The sequence below is a fragment of the Ambystoma mexicanum genome, chromosome 12 (genome assembly GCF_040938575.1).
Source record: "Ambystoma mexicanum isolate Mex_15411 chromosome 12, UKY_AmexF1_1, whole genome shotgun sequence".
In the NCBI taxonomy this organism is placed as follows: Eukaryota; Metazoa; Chordata; class Amphibia; order Caudata; family Ambystomatidae; genus Ambystoma; species Ambystoma mexicanum.
This window is the reverse complement of record NC_090936.1, coordinates 79,206,946-79,221,562: the sequence shown is the minus strand read 5'-3', so window position 1 is coordinate 79,221,562 and position 14,617 is coordinate 79,206,946. Positions and strand designations below refer to the sequence as shown.

Genomic DNA, 14,617 nt, shown 5'->3' with positions numbered 1-14,617 from the left:
TTCACGTCTACCCCTACCTGGACGACTGGCTCATCCGCGCCAAGACGAAGGAGCTCGCCGTGGTCCACACGGCAAGGACCGTCCAACTCCTCACGGACCTGGGATTCTCCGTGAACTACACCAAATCCCACCTGGTGCCCGCGCAAGTCGCACTGTTTCTGGGAGCGAGGCTCGACACAGTGTCCCTTCTGGCCTCCCCGTCGGAGGAGAGGACCAGGACCATCTTGGGCAAGGTGCAACGGATGCTGGTGGCCGACGCGGCCAAAGTGAGATCCATCAAGTCCCTCCTCGGGATGATGTCTTCCTGCATCTACCTCATTCCCATGTGCAGGCTCCGGATGCGCCCGTTGCAAGAATTCCTGGATGCGCGCTGGATCCAGACGACGGGCAGCTTCGAGGAAAGGATCAAGCTCGACGAGAGTTTCCGGCGAGCGATACGGTGGTGGGGCACCCGCGCGCATCTGACGGCGGGCATGGACTTCCAGACCCCAGCCCACCAGGAGACTGTGACCACGGATGCCTCCCTGGAAGGGTGGGGAGCGCACACCGAAAATCTGCACGCGAGGGGACTCTGGCTCCCGACGGAGAAGTCCCTGCATATCAACGTCCTGGAGCTCCGTGCAGTGTTTTGGGCCCTCAGGTCCTTCCTTCCGTCCCTGAAGGGCAAGGTGGTGAGGATCTTCACCGACAACACCACCACCATGTTTTACATCAGGAAACAGGGCGGAACCAGGTCCCCAGCGCTGTCCAAGGAGGCGCAGGACCTGTGGCATTGGGCCGTCGCCCAAGGGATTTTTCTGGTGCCGTTTCATCTGGCAGGGATAAAAAACACCATCGCCGACTCACTCAGCAGGGAGCTGCGCTCGTGCCACGAGTGGGAACTACGGCAGGATCTAGTGGATCGCCTCTTCCGACGGTGGGGCACACCCCAGATCGACCTGTTCGCGACGGCGACGAACACCAAGTGCCGGAGGTTCGCCAGCAGGTTTCCCCAGACGAGGAGCATGGGCGATGCTTTCTCGTTCCCCTGGGAGGGCCTGTTCCTCTACGCGTTCCCTCCCTTGCCTCTGCTAATCCGGCTCGTCAACCAGCTCAAGAGGTCACGGTGCAGGATGATCCTCGTCGCACCTGCGTGGCCGAGGCAGATATGGTTCCCGGACCTTCTGGACTTGTCAGCGTCCCCGCCGATCAAGCTGCCGGCGGACGCAGACCTACTCTCCAGGGAAGGAGGCGCCATCCTCCACCACGACCCGAAGTCGCTGAACTTGCAGGCCTGGCTCCTGCAGCGCTAGAGTTTGGAGGATACGACATACCGGCCGATTGCAGAGAGGTTCTTGCAAAGGCCAGGGCGTCCTCGACTCTTAAATGCTACGGACACAAATGGAAGAGGTTCTCTGTCTGGTGCCACGCACAGAAGATTAACCCTCTACGGATTACGGCTCCCCAAGTACTGCCGTACCTGCTGACGCTGGCCAAAGCTGGACTGGCACACGCGTCCATCAAGATTCATCTTGCTGCGATCTCCCGATACACCAGAACCACGGGTCGGACGTCCTTGTGGTCTCATCGTCTGGTGAAAGAGTTCATGAAGGGACTATTCAGATCGTTCCCGCCGGTGAAGGCTCCGGCCCCGGCGTGGGAGCTCAACGTGGTGCTGACCAAGCTCATGGGACCTCCGTTCGAGCCTCTGCACTCGGCCCCGTTGAAGTTTCTATCGTGGAAGACAGCTTTTCTCGTGGCCATCACCTCCGCACGACGAGTGGGTGAGATCCAGGCCCTTTCCTGCAAGGCCCCGTACTTGACTTTCCACGACACGAGGGTAGTGCTCAGGACGCACCCCTCCTTCATGCCCAAGGTACCGTCGGACTTCCATCTCAACGAACCCTTGGTGTTACCTGTGTTCTTCCCGTCGCCTTCGTCGCCGGCTGAGAGGACTTTGCACTCGCTGGATGTAGCTAGAGCGCTGAAGTTCTACGTGGATCGCACGAAGGGTTTTCGGAAGACGTCACAACTCTTTGTGAACTTTGGACCTGTCAATCAGGGGAAGGCTCTCTCGAAGGCTTCCATCTCCAGATGGCTCTCCGGCTGTATCATGTACTGTCACCGGTTGGCAAACCGACCGCTGCCTGGCCGTCCGAGAGCCCATTCCACCAGAGCGATCGCAGCTACCACGGCGTTCCTATCTGGTGTGCCCCTGCTGGACATATGCAGGGCTGCTACGTGGAGGTCGACGCACACCTTCACGAAATTCTACTGCGTCGACCGGGATTCCAGGGAGGAGTCCAGGGTCGGCCAAGCAGTGCTGCGCAACCTGTTCGCCTGAGGTGAGCCTGGTGAGGAGGTAAGATGCTTAATGTTGAGTTGATGTGATGCTTAATGTTGAGCCTTTGCCACCTCCCGTGGTTGTGCATGTGTGTACTGCTATGTATTCTTTATTCATGAGCATGTGAATCCATGCCAGACCCCATGCTGGAGAAGGAACAAGTTACTTACCTGTAACTGTTGTTCTCCAGCATGGGTCTGGCATGGATTCACATGCGAACCCTCCCGCCTACCCCTCTGCGGCTCTTCACTTGGTCATACTGCCACTTCACGTGCTTCCAAATCTGAAGATGGCTGCCAGAGGCGGTGCTTAGGTAGAGGGCAGTCATTGGCTGTGGTCAGTATGACGCAGAGACCAGTGATTGGTTATTGCTACGAAAGACAGATCAGAAACGAAACTGATACTGGTTTTTTCTTTACCGAGGATTCCCAGCCTGACGACGGGGAATATTCATGAGCATGTGAATCCATGCCAGACCCATGCTGGAGAACAACAGTTACAGGTAAGTAACTTGTTCCTTCCATAGAGTCCTGGCCAGGTCCCTGGCACCTCAGAAAACTGTGTCTCAACCACAAGGTAGGAGCAGTCAGCGATCATAGGGCACTTTCTTCGCCAAGTTCCAGGATCTCATGCACTCTGAGCCCATTAAGGAGTATTTTAGGGACCAGTTTTGTGATCAAAGTATTCTCATTGTCTGCATGGGAGAATATCCCTAGGTTTCTCACACAACCCACTAAGTCCATTTGTACCAGTAAGAGGTGCAAGGTTTCAAGTTTCTGTCGCAGTAAGGAATTGCCCCATTTCCTCAGTGTTAAAATGGTGTCTTGCTCTGGTCAAATAGGCCTGAATGTTGATAGAACTGAGGGGTGTCTGGCAGATGTATCATTTTCAAAGTTATACATCCGGTCTTGCCTCAATTTCTTTTTTTTTCAGTTCCAATCGTCATCCAGTTTTGTAGTTCCATCTTGGGACCTCAGTCTCGTTCTTAGTTTCTGATGGCCTCTTAATTGAAGCCTTTTTGTCTCTTAGCCCCTTGCATTCTTCCAGTCAATTACCCCAGCCAAGAAGGATGTTTGAGCTTCAGGCTCTTTTCAAAAGTGTCTCCCGTCTGGGAGAGGGAGCCGTTTTAGAAGGATGTGGTTTTAGGATTTCATTTACTGCCAACAATCTGCCTGCGCTTATTTCCACCACTGCATTTTTCTAAGATGAAAGAGCAGGTTCATTCATGTATTAGATCTTAAGAGGGATTTGAGATTATGTGGCCAGAGCAGAGTACATTCCGGATGGCCAGCCCTTAGTTGGCTATGCAGGACCCAATAAGAAGAAATGTGCATCAAACGAGAGACCTATTTAAATTGACTGTCTTTATCCCGGTTATCAAAACATGTTTGGATAATATAGATATTGCCAAGAGTATTATGGCCTGCTTGGTCCCAAGAAGCTAACTCTGGTATTGCATTGAGGAGTTCCACTGCGAGGTATGTCCAACAGCAACATGGTAGTCTCTGCGAATGTTGACTAATGACTCTGGCTGGAGAAGATATTCTGGTAGGATTTTCTGTGCTGCAAAGATGCCTGGTGCAAGACTAATTTCATGTACTCTGCTCTGTATACGCTCTACATTGAAGTGGGAGTTTTTGAAACGATGAAGAATCTGTTGTTAGGAGGTGTCCATTAAATGAAAGTGAATTATCGTCTGTGATGTTAATTTTGTTGGATATGGTATTTCTTCCCGAGTACTCAACCCTCCCATCTTCTGTATGTATGGCATGTGTGCATTCCTCAGCTCCTGCGTCTTGGTAAAACGTTTGAACTGTGGCCTGAGCGCTGGTCAGTATGTGTATACAGGATGTTTCAATGCATTAGTGTTAGCGATTCGGCCTAGTACACGAGTATTGTAGCATAACATTAACACTGTGAGTGGCTGAGAGGGTGCAGAACCCTGACCTGGCCTCTAGTACCTCTGAAAAGCTTCCAAAACGGTCTGCGCCTGAATGCCATTTCAAGAGATATGCAATCTGTGAGAGGGATACTGCATTCATCAGAACATTACGAAGGGTAACTTGTTCATGCAGTGTCTAAATACTGCCAACTGATGGCATTGTTAGCAATCCTTGACATATGGCAGTGTAAGGTCGATGAGTATCGGGTGTACTATAGTAAGTTTGCTGCCCTTTTCTGACTTTTTTAAATTGCTTAGTAGTATGTTTTTCCTGAATTGAAAAGAGAAACAATGTTTAAAGGTTGATTATTTTGCAAGCAGCTACTTTCGAGATGAGTGAGGAGCAGAGCATTGATAATCATGTGGTAATCTCGATAAGTCTTTATTCTTACATTTTTAAGAAAAAAGGGTAAAAAAACAAAAGGGGGTTTAACGTAATACACCATTTTGGCGAGATCGCTTTCTTCAAAAGGCCAATATGACAGACCCACGGTTCCGGGGATCTGTATCTTTAACAGGATTGAAACAATCTCTTTTGGGATATCTCCCGGCCAGTTGGGGTGTCAAGCTTGAGTTTGGTATCACATAACTTCAGGGTCATGGTTTGAGAATCCCCTTCATGTCTGGTGCAACTGAAAAATGGGAGATGAGGTACTAACAGTGAAAGGAAGAAGGGATGAAACACATTCTCTGTCCAAACTAAGATATGGGGCCTAAAATCTGGATCTAAACTCCCACTAACCCCTGAGCATCCACGCAGGGCACTGTTTCGCCCATCACGAAGTCTCAGATTGCTTTAAGGAAGGGGCATCGAGCTCCAGGCTTAAACAGCAGAAAACCTTTTGGGTTTTTAGGATATCCCTCATTAAAGGTCCTTAATTCTAAGTGCATGCAAATTGAGTTCATGAATATTAATAGTGGATATAGCCTGAAAACTGAATAGGTTTGTGCCTTCAAGGCCTGTAATTCGCCATCCCAGGTTTATTATTATTATTAGGTCAGAGTGCCACCTCCTCCCCAGTCGTGTGGCTGGTGGGCTGTGTCACCCAGGTGTTTGCCAGGTCTTGTCAGATTTGCCCCTTGTCCTGGCCAAAGTGACCCATCGATCCAATTCTGTTGTCCTCCACCTATTGGTTTGCGAGCACTTGGCATCCATGCACTGAAGGTGAGCATTCTGACTGTTAACTTGCATCTGAATGTTTCCCCGCCTTCTCTGACAACACTCCATTCTAGGCTTTGTGGTTGCGGGAGGTGCTCAGTCTGTGCTCCCTGCACAGAACCACGGCCTTAACCAACCAACCCCAGTAAACTGCTCGCTTTTCCTAATACACTGAAACACAGGCTCTGGCCACACTGTTCTTGAGGTTTTGGGACTGTTGGGTCCTGAGCAGAAAGGGGTTGTTAGATTGGCCCCAATCCTGAAGGACATTGTTTCCTGCATTGGCTTGGGTTGATGTTACCCTTTAGAGTTGACCAAGGAAGGACTGTGAAGGGTCCTCGCTATGGCACCACTGAGGGTCATATCATGGTGCGGGTGGCACCTATCGTTCCCCTATCCTCCCTAGTGGCTAGTATAGAGACAGTTTGCTCACACTACGAAACACATGTATTTAAAGCAAAAAGATGCCTTATGACAAGTATATGATATTGTTCAGTATTATCTTAATGTGTATATTTATTCCCGTTTAGGTTAAAAGAACTTACTCCCATGGCACTTATAGAGCTGGTGCGATGCGACAAATCAGCCTGGTTGGAGCAGTGGATGAGGAGGTGGGGGATTACTTCCCAGAGTTCCTAGATATGTTGGAAGAATCCCCTTTTTTGAAAGTGAGTTATTAATGTTTTTTATTGTTGCATTTGTTTAAATCGTAGCAGCCACGATTAGTGGTAAACCACTTTCATTATTATTTCAAGATGCCAAAGGATTTAGATTCCTTGGAATGTAATCATGCTACTTTCAGTGCTCAAGGATAAGGGAATGGGAAGATTTGTGATATGTTAAGTGGTTCTATCAAACTCGAGAACTGAGTTATCACGAATGTACTTCTGGAAACCTATTATTAGCTGGTCCGACAGCACAAAGAGTAGAGCCCTTGCTTTGACATCTGTGCAGAGCCTGCTGGCGCAGGTACGAATCCTGGCAGGGCCAAACTTGGCCTTTCATCCTTTCCGAGGTCGATAAATGAGCACCACACACCTTGGGTAATAATAAGCAACGCTCAGATACCTGAGGGTTCGTATCGCTATTTAAATGCTAAATTATTATTATTATTATACCAGTTGTTGGTAGGCCTCACTTGATTGACTTTATTATCTTTTTTCTCATTTTTTTGGTATCCGCTAGTGCCTTTGGAGCGATAGACTTTCAAGCCTTTGCATCAGTATTATGGACAGCTATGGATTTTACTAACCGCCAAAGTGAGAGAGCTCCTTGGTCGTGTTCTTTTAACTCCTGCTGCACGCCATCCATTTAACCACACCGTTGTATGGTCCATTTGATCATTTGCTGAAAACATTCATGCCACTGAATTTTCACTCGTCATTGATGAGCGATTTCTCTCTTGGCGAACCCAAAATGATGGGCTGCATTCAAGTCCGGTGCAAGGGACTTAGTAGCTTGCAACTTGACCTTTTTTTTTTTTTTTTTGCTCAGATTTATTTGATGTTTGGCAAAAGTTGTATCTTAAAGCTACACAAAGGAAAGAAGGTTTAGCATCTATCAAACTGGAGAAGGAATCCATCTTTGCTTGCATTTAATGATCTCTTCTGAAGAAGGTTCAGAGTAAAATCCAAGATCCCAAACATGGGCTATGACTGTATATATGACGCATGTACATGTGTAATGGAACACGATAAACTACTGTGGTTTCTGCAAATGGCCCTGGATTAATTAATTCTGATTTCATCAATATGGTATGCAATTTGGTTGTGCACATGTTCTCTTATTATTGCTTATGTACCAGTCTTTCTAAAGTAAACCTTTTATCAGGAGGATAGGATAGCTCAGTGATTAAGAGTTTTCTTAAGACATGGTGGTCACCCTGCACTTCTCATTTTAAAATCCAGCAGTAGGAATGTGAAGCTGAGTGTTGTCAGTGTTGGAAACTCTGGATTTTGCGTGCTGTCTACCTCCTGGTAAGGAAGTTCATTTTGCTGCTAAATACTCAGCCCCGGTCGCAGAGCAACGTAGATTGTTGTCAGTGTTGCCAGGGGTGCGCGGGGGTGCCGGGAGCTCCATACTGAGTGAAGTACCAGTCTGCGTGAGGGCCCCGTATTCCACATCGCTCCCTCCAGATCACAGAACTGTGAGCCTAATGATCACACCGGAGCCTGGCCCTTCGGAACTTGCCCTGAATGAGGCAGCTGTGCAGCTCCAGCAAACGGGAGACGATGGAGGCATGCATCCACTCACGCGGCGGCAGCGTCGCTTTCTGGCTGCCGGCGGAAGAGAGAACGCTGAATATCGTGCGGCATCCCTGGTAAGCGGTAACCGGTCCCGTAAAAGGACCTGTGCTTCAATTTCATCTAAAAACTCGGGAGAGTTTTTTGATTGTCAGGCAAGTAGTTCGCCTACATTCTCCATGGTTACGACACCTTTAATAGCCAACGTAACTAATGATAACTTTGAGGGAGAAAACGTGAGTCATGCCGTGTCTGAGGTGTTTCTGGCTGCCGACTCCGTTGATACTGCAGAGTGTCGTATATATGTAAATATCCCGCAAACAGCTGCAGCTCCCCACCTAAGTGGAGTAGCTGAGCCGCAGTCTGTTAAGACACTACAGTCTTTGGCGGAACTCGCACTGGACTACGTGAAGATTCAGATGAAGGGGATGGATGGTCAAGGGGATGAGGGTGCTGGTTCAATGGTTTGGCCCACTGGCGGGGGTATTACCGGGGCTATTGGTAATGACTCGTACACGTATAACAACACTGTCTTAGTACAAGCAGAATGGAGTACCGGCAACAGCCCCTCTAATCCCCCATGTGAAACGACAACTGATGCTGAAACTTGTACACCATACAATGCTGACTGGACTAGTTTAGCTATTTCACCAGACAAACCACTATGTGATGTGAGGAGTCCAAATCGGCGCAGCTCGATTACCGCGGTAGATAAGGTACGAAAAGATCTGATCGAAATAAACACCAGATTGGGAAGCCATCCTACCTTCGAAAACATGGTGGAAGTATCAACTAATGAACATCAAAATCCGCAAGAGCAGGAGATAAGTGCCCCTGCGCCCCAGGTGAAGAATGCTTTAAATCAGTTACCTGAAATATGGGGACACAATGAAAAACGGAACTTGTGGTTGAAACCCAGGGCGAAAATGAAAAGACTTGACTCCATAAACGAGGATTATTTAGACCAGTTATCTGCATCGCAAAAAAGACATGCTGAGAAACGACAATTAGCTGGTCTGGATGAAGACGGATGTGAGTCTTATTTATCCTTACTCTCAGATGGCACTAAAATAGACGATCGATTCACAAAGAAAAGCAATCCATGGATGGAAAAATCAAAAACATCTAGGTCAAAGCTCAACACCAAAAAAAAAACATTCAAACACAAAACATGGCCGAATGTCTTTAAAAAGAAATTACCAGAGAGCTAAATACACTAATAATGGCGGCACATACAATATCTATGCTGCCATATATGAAACTATATGAACAATTGAATAAGAACATTAAAGATCAAACCACCCTGCTAGCTATGCTGAATACAAAAATGATAAATGTGGAGCAAGACATGAACATGACTAAACAAGTATTGGCAGACGAACATCTAAGATCTGAGGCAAACGTGAAGATAATTCTGGAACATACTAAAAACAGTGCAATTGGCAAACGGCTGTTCGCAGAAGAGCTCGAGAAGCGATTGCTTTGATGAAATCGCAGAAGCTGAACTCCACAATAACGGAGCAGGCCCCTAAAGAGAATAAAGAGTGCCACAATGTCAGTGTGGAGATGATATCAGCTACAAACCCATCTGATCGGTATGCTCAAAGCGCAGTGCTGAATACGGACAAAGACGCGAACCCACGACTTCAAGAGACAAGCAGTGGCAATGGATGAAGGAAAGATCCTCTGTTGAAATGTAAATAGAAACTGAAACGACTAAACGGAGTTGATCATCAGAAAGTTAGTAGTATTAGCATTAGTAGGGAAGAAGAGGACAGTGAGACACCTATACGAACAGAGGGTGCCCCTCTATGTGCGGAAAGAAATGGGAATTTGCGCCAACTGCTCGCAGAACTCCCTGGATGCACTAATGATCCAACTTCAGTGCGACCTGACCGTGTTGGAACCACTGTCAATCCTGAAGTAGCTCGGGGGAGCAAAGCTGTATCATCCGCAAAACTGCCCGATTCTAAAAATGCCCTTGTGAGTCAAGGTAAACATAATACATCTATTGGCAGCGACGAACTAGGTGTTGAAGCAGCTTTGCAAAAAAAAAACTGTCTCAATCTCGAAAGAAGTGTTCCCAATCTTTGAACAAAAAAAAAATAGAGTCTGCAAAAAATAACAAGGCGGAAGGGATAATAGTTGGGAAAAAACCAAAGAACATGAGAAAAAGAAAAACCCAAAAAAAGATCAAGTGTGCGATCATTCTTAAGGAATATCAAAGGTTTCAGCATTACAAGAACCACTAAGCAAGCAAATGGGGCCATAGCAAATGCTAATCCCTGCAATCAAATGACTCCTGCAATTGCTGAACAAAAGAATAACAATGAAGTAGAAAAATGCAACACAATTGGAAATGAGAGTTCTCAAGAGGCTCTTCTTGACCTCTCGACGTATGAACATTGCGAAGGTGATAAAAGTGGCTGGACCGAGATTCCAGACTCTGCATTGAACGAGGAGTGCTTGTCCGCTAATGTTTTTATAAACATTGACCTTAGCCCTCCACTTAACGAAGAGAAGTCGTCTGTAGATGAGAAAATCCGCAAGAGGCAGCCTCCCTCTCGAGAAATTCCTGCCATCAAAACATGCTGTCTGGCAAGTGAGGAACCCGTACACCTGCAAAGATGTTTTAGAATGGAATCAATAAACCAAGATGGTAACATGCCACAATCAATAGTGGAAGTCCCAACCAAATTCATCACTCTTGAAGCCAAAAGAGCGTTAACTGTAGCCACTAAGAACCGAGAACAGCCTAATCTGAAGCTCACATCTCACAATTTGGATTTGTGGAAATATGAGCAACATTTTGTGGCTCTGGAGGCCAAAATGGCCCTAATGGACGTTGGGTTAACCAAAGCAACACCTAACATTGAGGTAGAGACTGGAGTTAAGGACCCTAAAATAACTGAGTCCTTTCCTCAGCCACAGTCTAAATGCTCACCGCTGCACCAAAAGACACTTTCTGATCTCCACCAATCAATGTCTGAGAAAACTCAGACCAATGTAAGAGCGAATGCAGCTTTCAGTAATGATTCTGGTCACCAAGTTCGATGTAACAAGAAACTGGGGAAATATCTCCTGCGACTAGAGCGAATAGTGAGAGAAAAAGATGGTCTCTTACTAAATAGGAAAAATGTGATGAGGTTATTACATCACATTCCACAACTAAGAACTGTAGTTTCCGAAGATTCCAAGTAGTTGAATTTGAAGATGAAAAAAACGACCGTGTGATACTACACATAGCTTCCAAAATTATTTGTGACTCTCAATACTGGTGCCATCTTGAATTCCTTTGGGTTTGACATAAATGAAATATGGAAAACAAAGGAGATGGAACAACACATGAAAAGAGGACCTTTCTCAGAACTTAAATCAACAACAACTAATGGATTAGAAAAACAAGCTGAAGAAGGCAGTCCAAAGAGCAAATCTGACTCCCCTAAGAGACAAACTAATGGTGATCAACAAATGCTGAGGAAAGATTCAGCTAAAACCACGATTGGGGAATCAGATCCCAAAACTCAGAGGAACTCCTCTGTGCTAGATGAGGATCTTGATTGGACTTGGGTTGCTAAAACCATCAACAACCCTAAAAACAGCTAATGTTCAAAGATCAACGACGCTGGTCATATATGCATAGCCTCTTGGAACACACGAGGACATGTGCATCTTTTTGAAGACATACCGAATGAACTAAAGGATATAGATTTACTATGTCTGAAAGAGACATGGTTAATGAAAACTCCAATTGCGGAGGGCTTTGAGATCGCCTTCAACCAAGCAATTAAAAGGAACAAGGGACACCCAATGTCAGAAATGGTGACCCTTGCAAAAATCTAAAGTGGTATACGTATACTATCCTCATTCACTGTGTCATCGTATATACAAGTCTCCAAGGTCAAACTCCAGACGAGATCAGCGAAAGCAAAAAATTTACTAATATTGGTAAATATCTATTGGCAACATGCTGCAACACAACTGGAAACCTTCATGGAATCCATTTCAGAAATTATTTGTGACATCAAGAGTAATGAAAAGGATGCAGATATCCTAATATGCAGAGATATTAACATAAATTGTTTGCAAAATAAAATTAGATCCAACTATGAAGAGAAGAAAACTCAGTGATCAAGCAGCGCAGCTTTGGATGCTTGAAATGGACGCATGTAACCTACAGATGTTAAACGGAGAAACCACAGGGGACATTCCTCCCCAACCAACTTGGCGAAGGAATTCACCAAGATCAACTATAGATTACATGTTTGTAAAAGAAAGACTGAGAGGTGAAGTCACACTTCTGAAAATTACCAAAATGAAGTCAAGTGATCATTGTGCAGTAAAAATGTACTTGAAGTCACAACAAATCGAAGGACCAACTGATATGGCAAAAAGAGCTCTAGAGGTGGGACCTGGTCGTAATCGATTACGACTAAATGTAAATAATGTTAACTCTCTGTTAAAATCATTGGAAGAAAAATCTGAAATGGAGAAAATTGAATATCCAACCTTCTTAGAGACCTACCGAGAGAAGAAAACTGCTAAAGCGAGACTGGACTTCATAAAGTTACATGTATGGGATGAAGAGCTTAACCTAAGGGAAAAAAAAGCTGAACAAAGCCCTAAGAATGCTCAAAAATAAATCGGACTTAAGCAGCAAAAGCAGGGTAAAACAACTAAAACAAACCTACAAGAACTGGTTAATTAGTCGTAAACACATAATGTTACAACAAGATGCGGAAAATATGATGAAAACGCTTGCTAAAAGAAACACAAGCGAATTTTGGGCCTACCTGAATGTCTCAACCCCCCCAAGGTGCTATCATATAGAACGTGGTACTAGAAGAACTATGGGTTAGGCAACATGCGGGAATATTTTACAACAATACCATTAAGCCAGACTTACCAGCAAATCCGGACCAAGAGGGGTCTATTGAAATAAAGAAAGAAGACATCTACAGAAACATCATAAAACTAAGTACATCAAGAGCCCCTGGGCCGGATGGGTTAACAAACCATCTACTAAAACAACAGCCGGAATTATGGGAGGAATTTTGCTACACCTTGTTTACATCAATTCTACAGAAACAAAAGATCCCCACATCCTGGCAGAGTGCTATTGTTGTACCGATTTTCAAAAAGGGCAACCACACTGACCCTAAGAATTATCAACCTATAGCACTCCTTGATGTGGTTGGAAAAATCTTTGCTACCCAGCTGCAAATCCAACTACTAAAATGGATCCAAGACTCAAAAAGATATGATCCTTGTCAAACAGGATTCGTTAAGGGTGTTGGATGTGGCTTGAACCTGACAATTTTAAACTTCATAACGATGGAAGCAATCCGCCAAAATAGAAATATCTATGTAGCGTTTGTTGATCTGTCTAGCGCTTTTGATACAATTGATCGAGAGATGCTCTGGAATAAGATGAAGAATTGGAAATGCCCTGAAAATCTATTACAGCCTATAAAAGAACTGCACACGGACACAGAAATTAAGGTCAGACTAGACTCTGGGGGAACCATGAGTAGGTCAATAAGAACAAACCAAGGTGCCCATTGGCAGCTACTCCGTTTGGCCTTTTTCTGTCAAATATTGGAGAAAGCCTAGAAGGTGTAACTTCCTTCCCACCGAAAATTAATGGAATGATTGTAAATTGGATGCTGTATGCAGACGATATTACATTACTGGATTTAACGCCAATTGGTCTAACAAGAAAGTTAACTGCTCTAGAAGGCTATGTGCAAAAAAATAAAGATCAGCCCTGCAAAGTCCGAAATAATAATTTTTCAGGATCTTACACGAACTAATAAACAGAACAAAAAATCTGCCCCAAAATGGAGACTGAATAATGACAATCTAAGATGTGTGAAAAAGTCAAAGTATTTGGGAATGTGGATTAACAGTAACATAAATGATGCATCCTGGGCAGAGAATGCCAAACAAAAATGTAAACAACTGGCATGTCAAGGAGTAATCATAAACAAAAAGTTTGGAAAATTCTCTCTCCTACCGGTTTTAGCCCATTATAATCAAAAAGTTATGCCAACATTGATTTATGGTGCTGAAAGTGCTTTAGGAGTATCCGCAACCCTATGGTCAGAACTAGAAAATCAATATTGGAGACGTGTTCTGCAACTACAAAAGGGAATCTCGAGTGCGTGTGTTCGATATGAACTCAATCTGATATCCATGCACGCCCGAGTACTATGGACCATGTTATCCATATACAGGAAAATAATCATAGACGACTACACACCTCAGTTCAAGCTTCTACAAGATGCTCTGAAAGGAAACCCGGAATCCCTATTGTGCAAATGGGCAACCGGTTGCGGAAACCAGCTAGTGCAGCTGGGCACTGATCAGGAAACACTGAAAAACAACATGAACCATGTCAAGAAAAAACTATGGGAGCAGGATTGGTCCTCGACAGTCGATGATCGAAATCGTCATAAACTCATGGAAGATGCGGCGATTGAAGCTAAAGATCGGAACAAAATGCTGCAATACTTGACAAGAACAGCTAATGCAAGGCATCGAGCAATGTACATGAAATTTCGACTGAACCTATTTAACACAAGAGTAAGTCAAGCCCTAAGAGCTCGGAAAGTGACAGCGATATTAAGTTACCGCTTTTGTAATAAGCAGCATGAGACTCTAAACATCTTACTTTGTACTGTGAAGGCCTGAAAGACATGAGATCCTTGCACTTAGGAGACCTAGTAAGACAATATTCAACCTTATGTGGAGAAGAATTGTGGCGAAAATTCTATAACCCTCGAGAAAGACATCTTCGGGCTGACAAATTTTCTGCAAAAACTGGACATTTTGTTAAAGCTCTGAAATAATTCTGATGGTTATCGCCTAGAAGTAAGATGTGTGTGTGTGTGTGTGTATAACGTGGGTTATAATTCTATAACCCTCGAGAAAGACATCTTCGGGCTGAC

General features: G+C 45.1%; 1 protein-coding gene across 2 annotated transcripts in view; it reads left to right on the top strand.

Moving 5' to 3' along the window:
- RSBN1L (round spermatid basic protein 1 like) overlaps nucleotides 1–14,617 on the top strand; it is a 473,016-nt gene that overhangs the window by 266,821 nt on the left and 191,578 nt on the right. For both annotated transcript variants that reach the window (XM_069628044.1, XM_069628045.1), the window contains exon 4: nucleotides 5,955–6,092. In XM_069628044.1, the coding sequence (XP_069484145.1) occupies nucleotides 5,955–6,092 (138 nt within the window). The remainder of the gene's footprint in view (nucleotides 1–5,954; nucleotides 6,093–14,617) is intronic.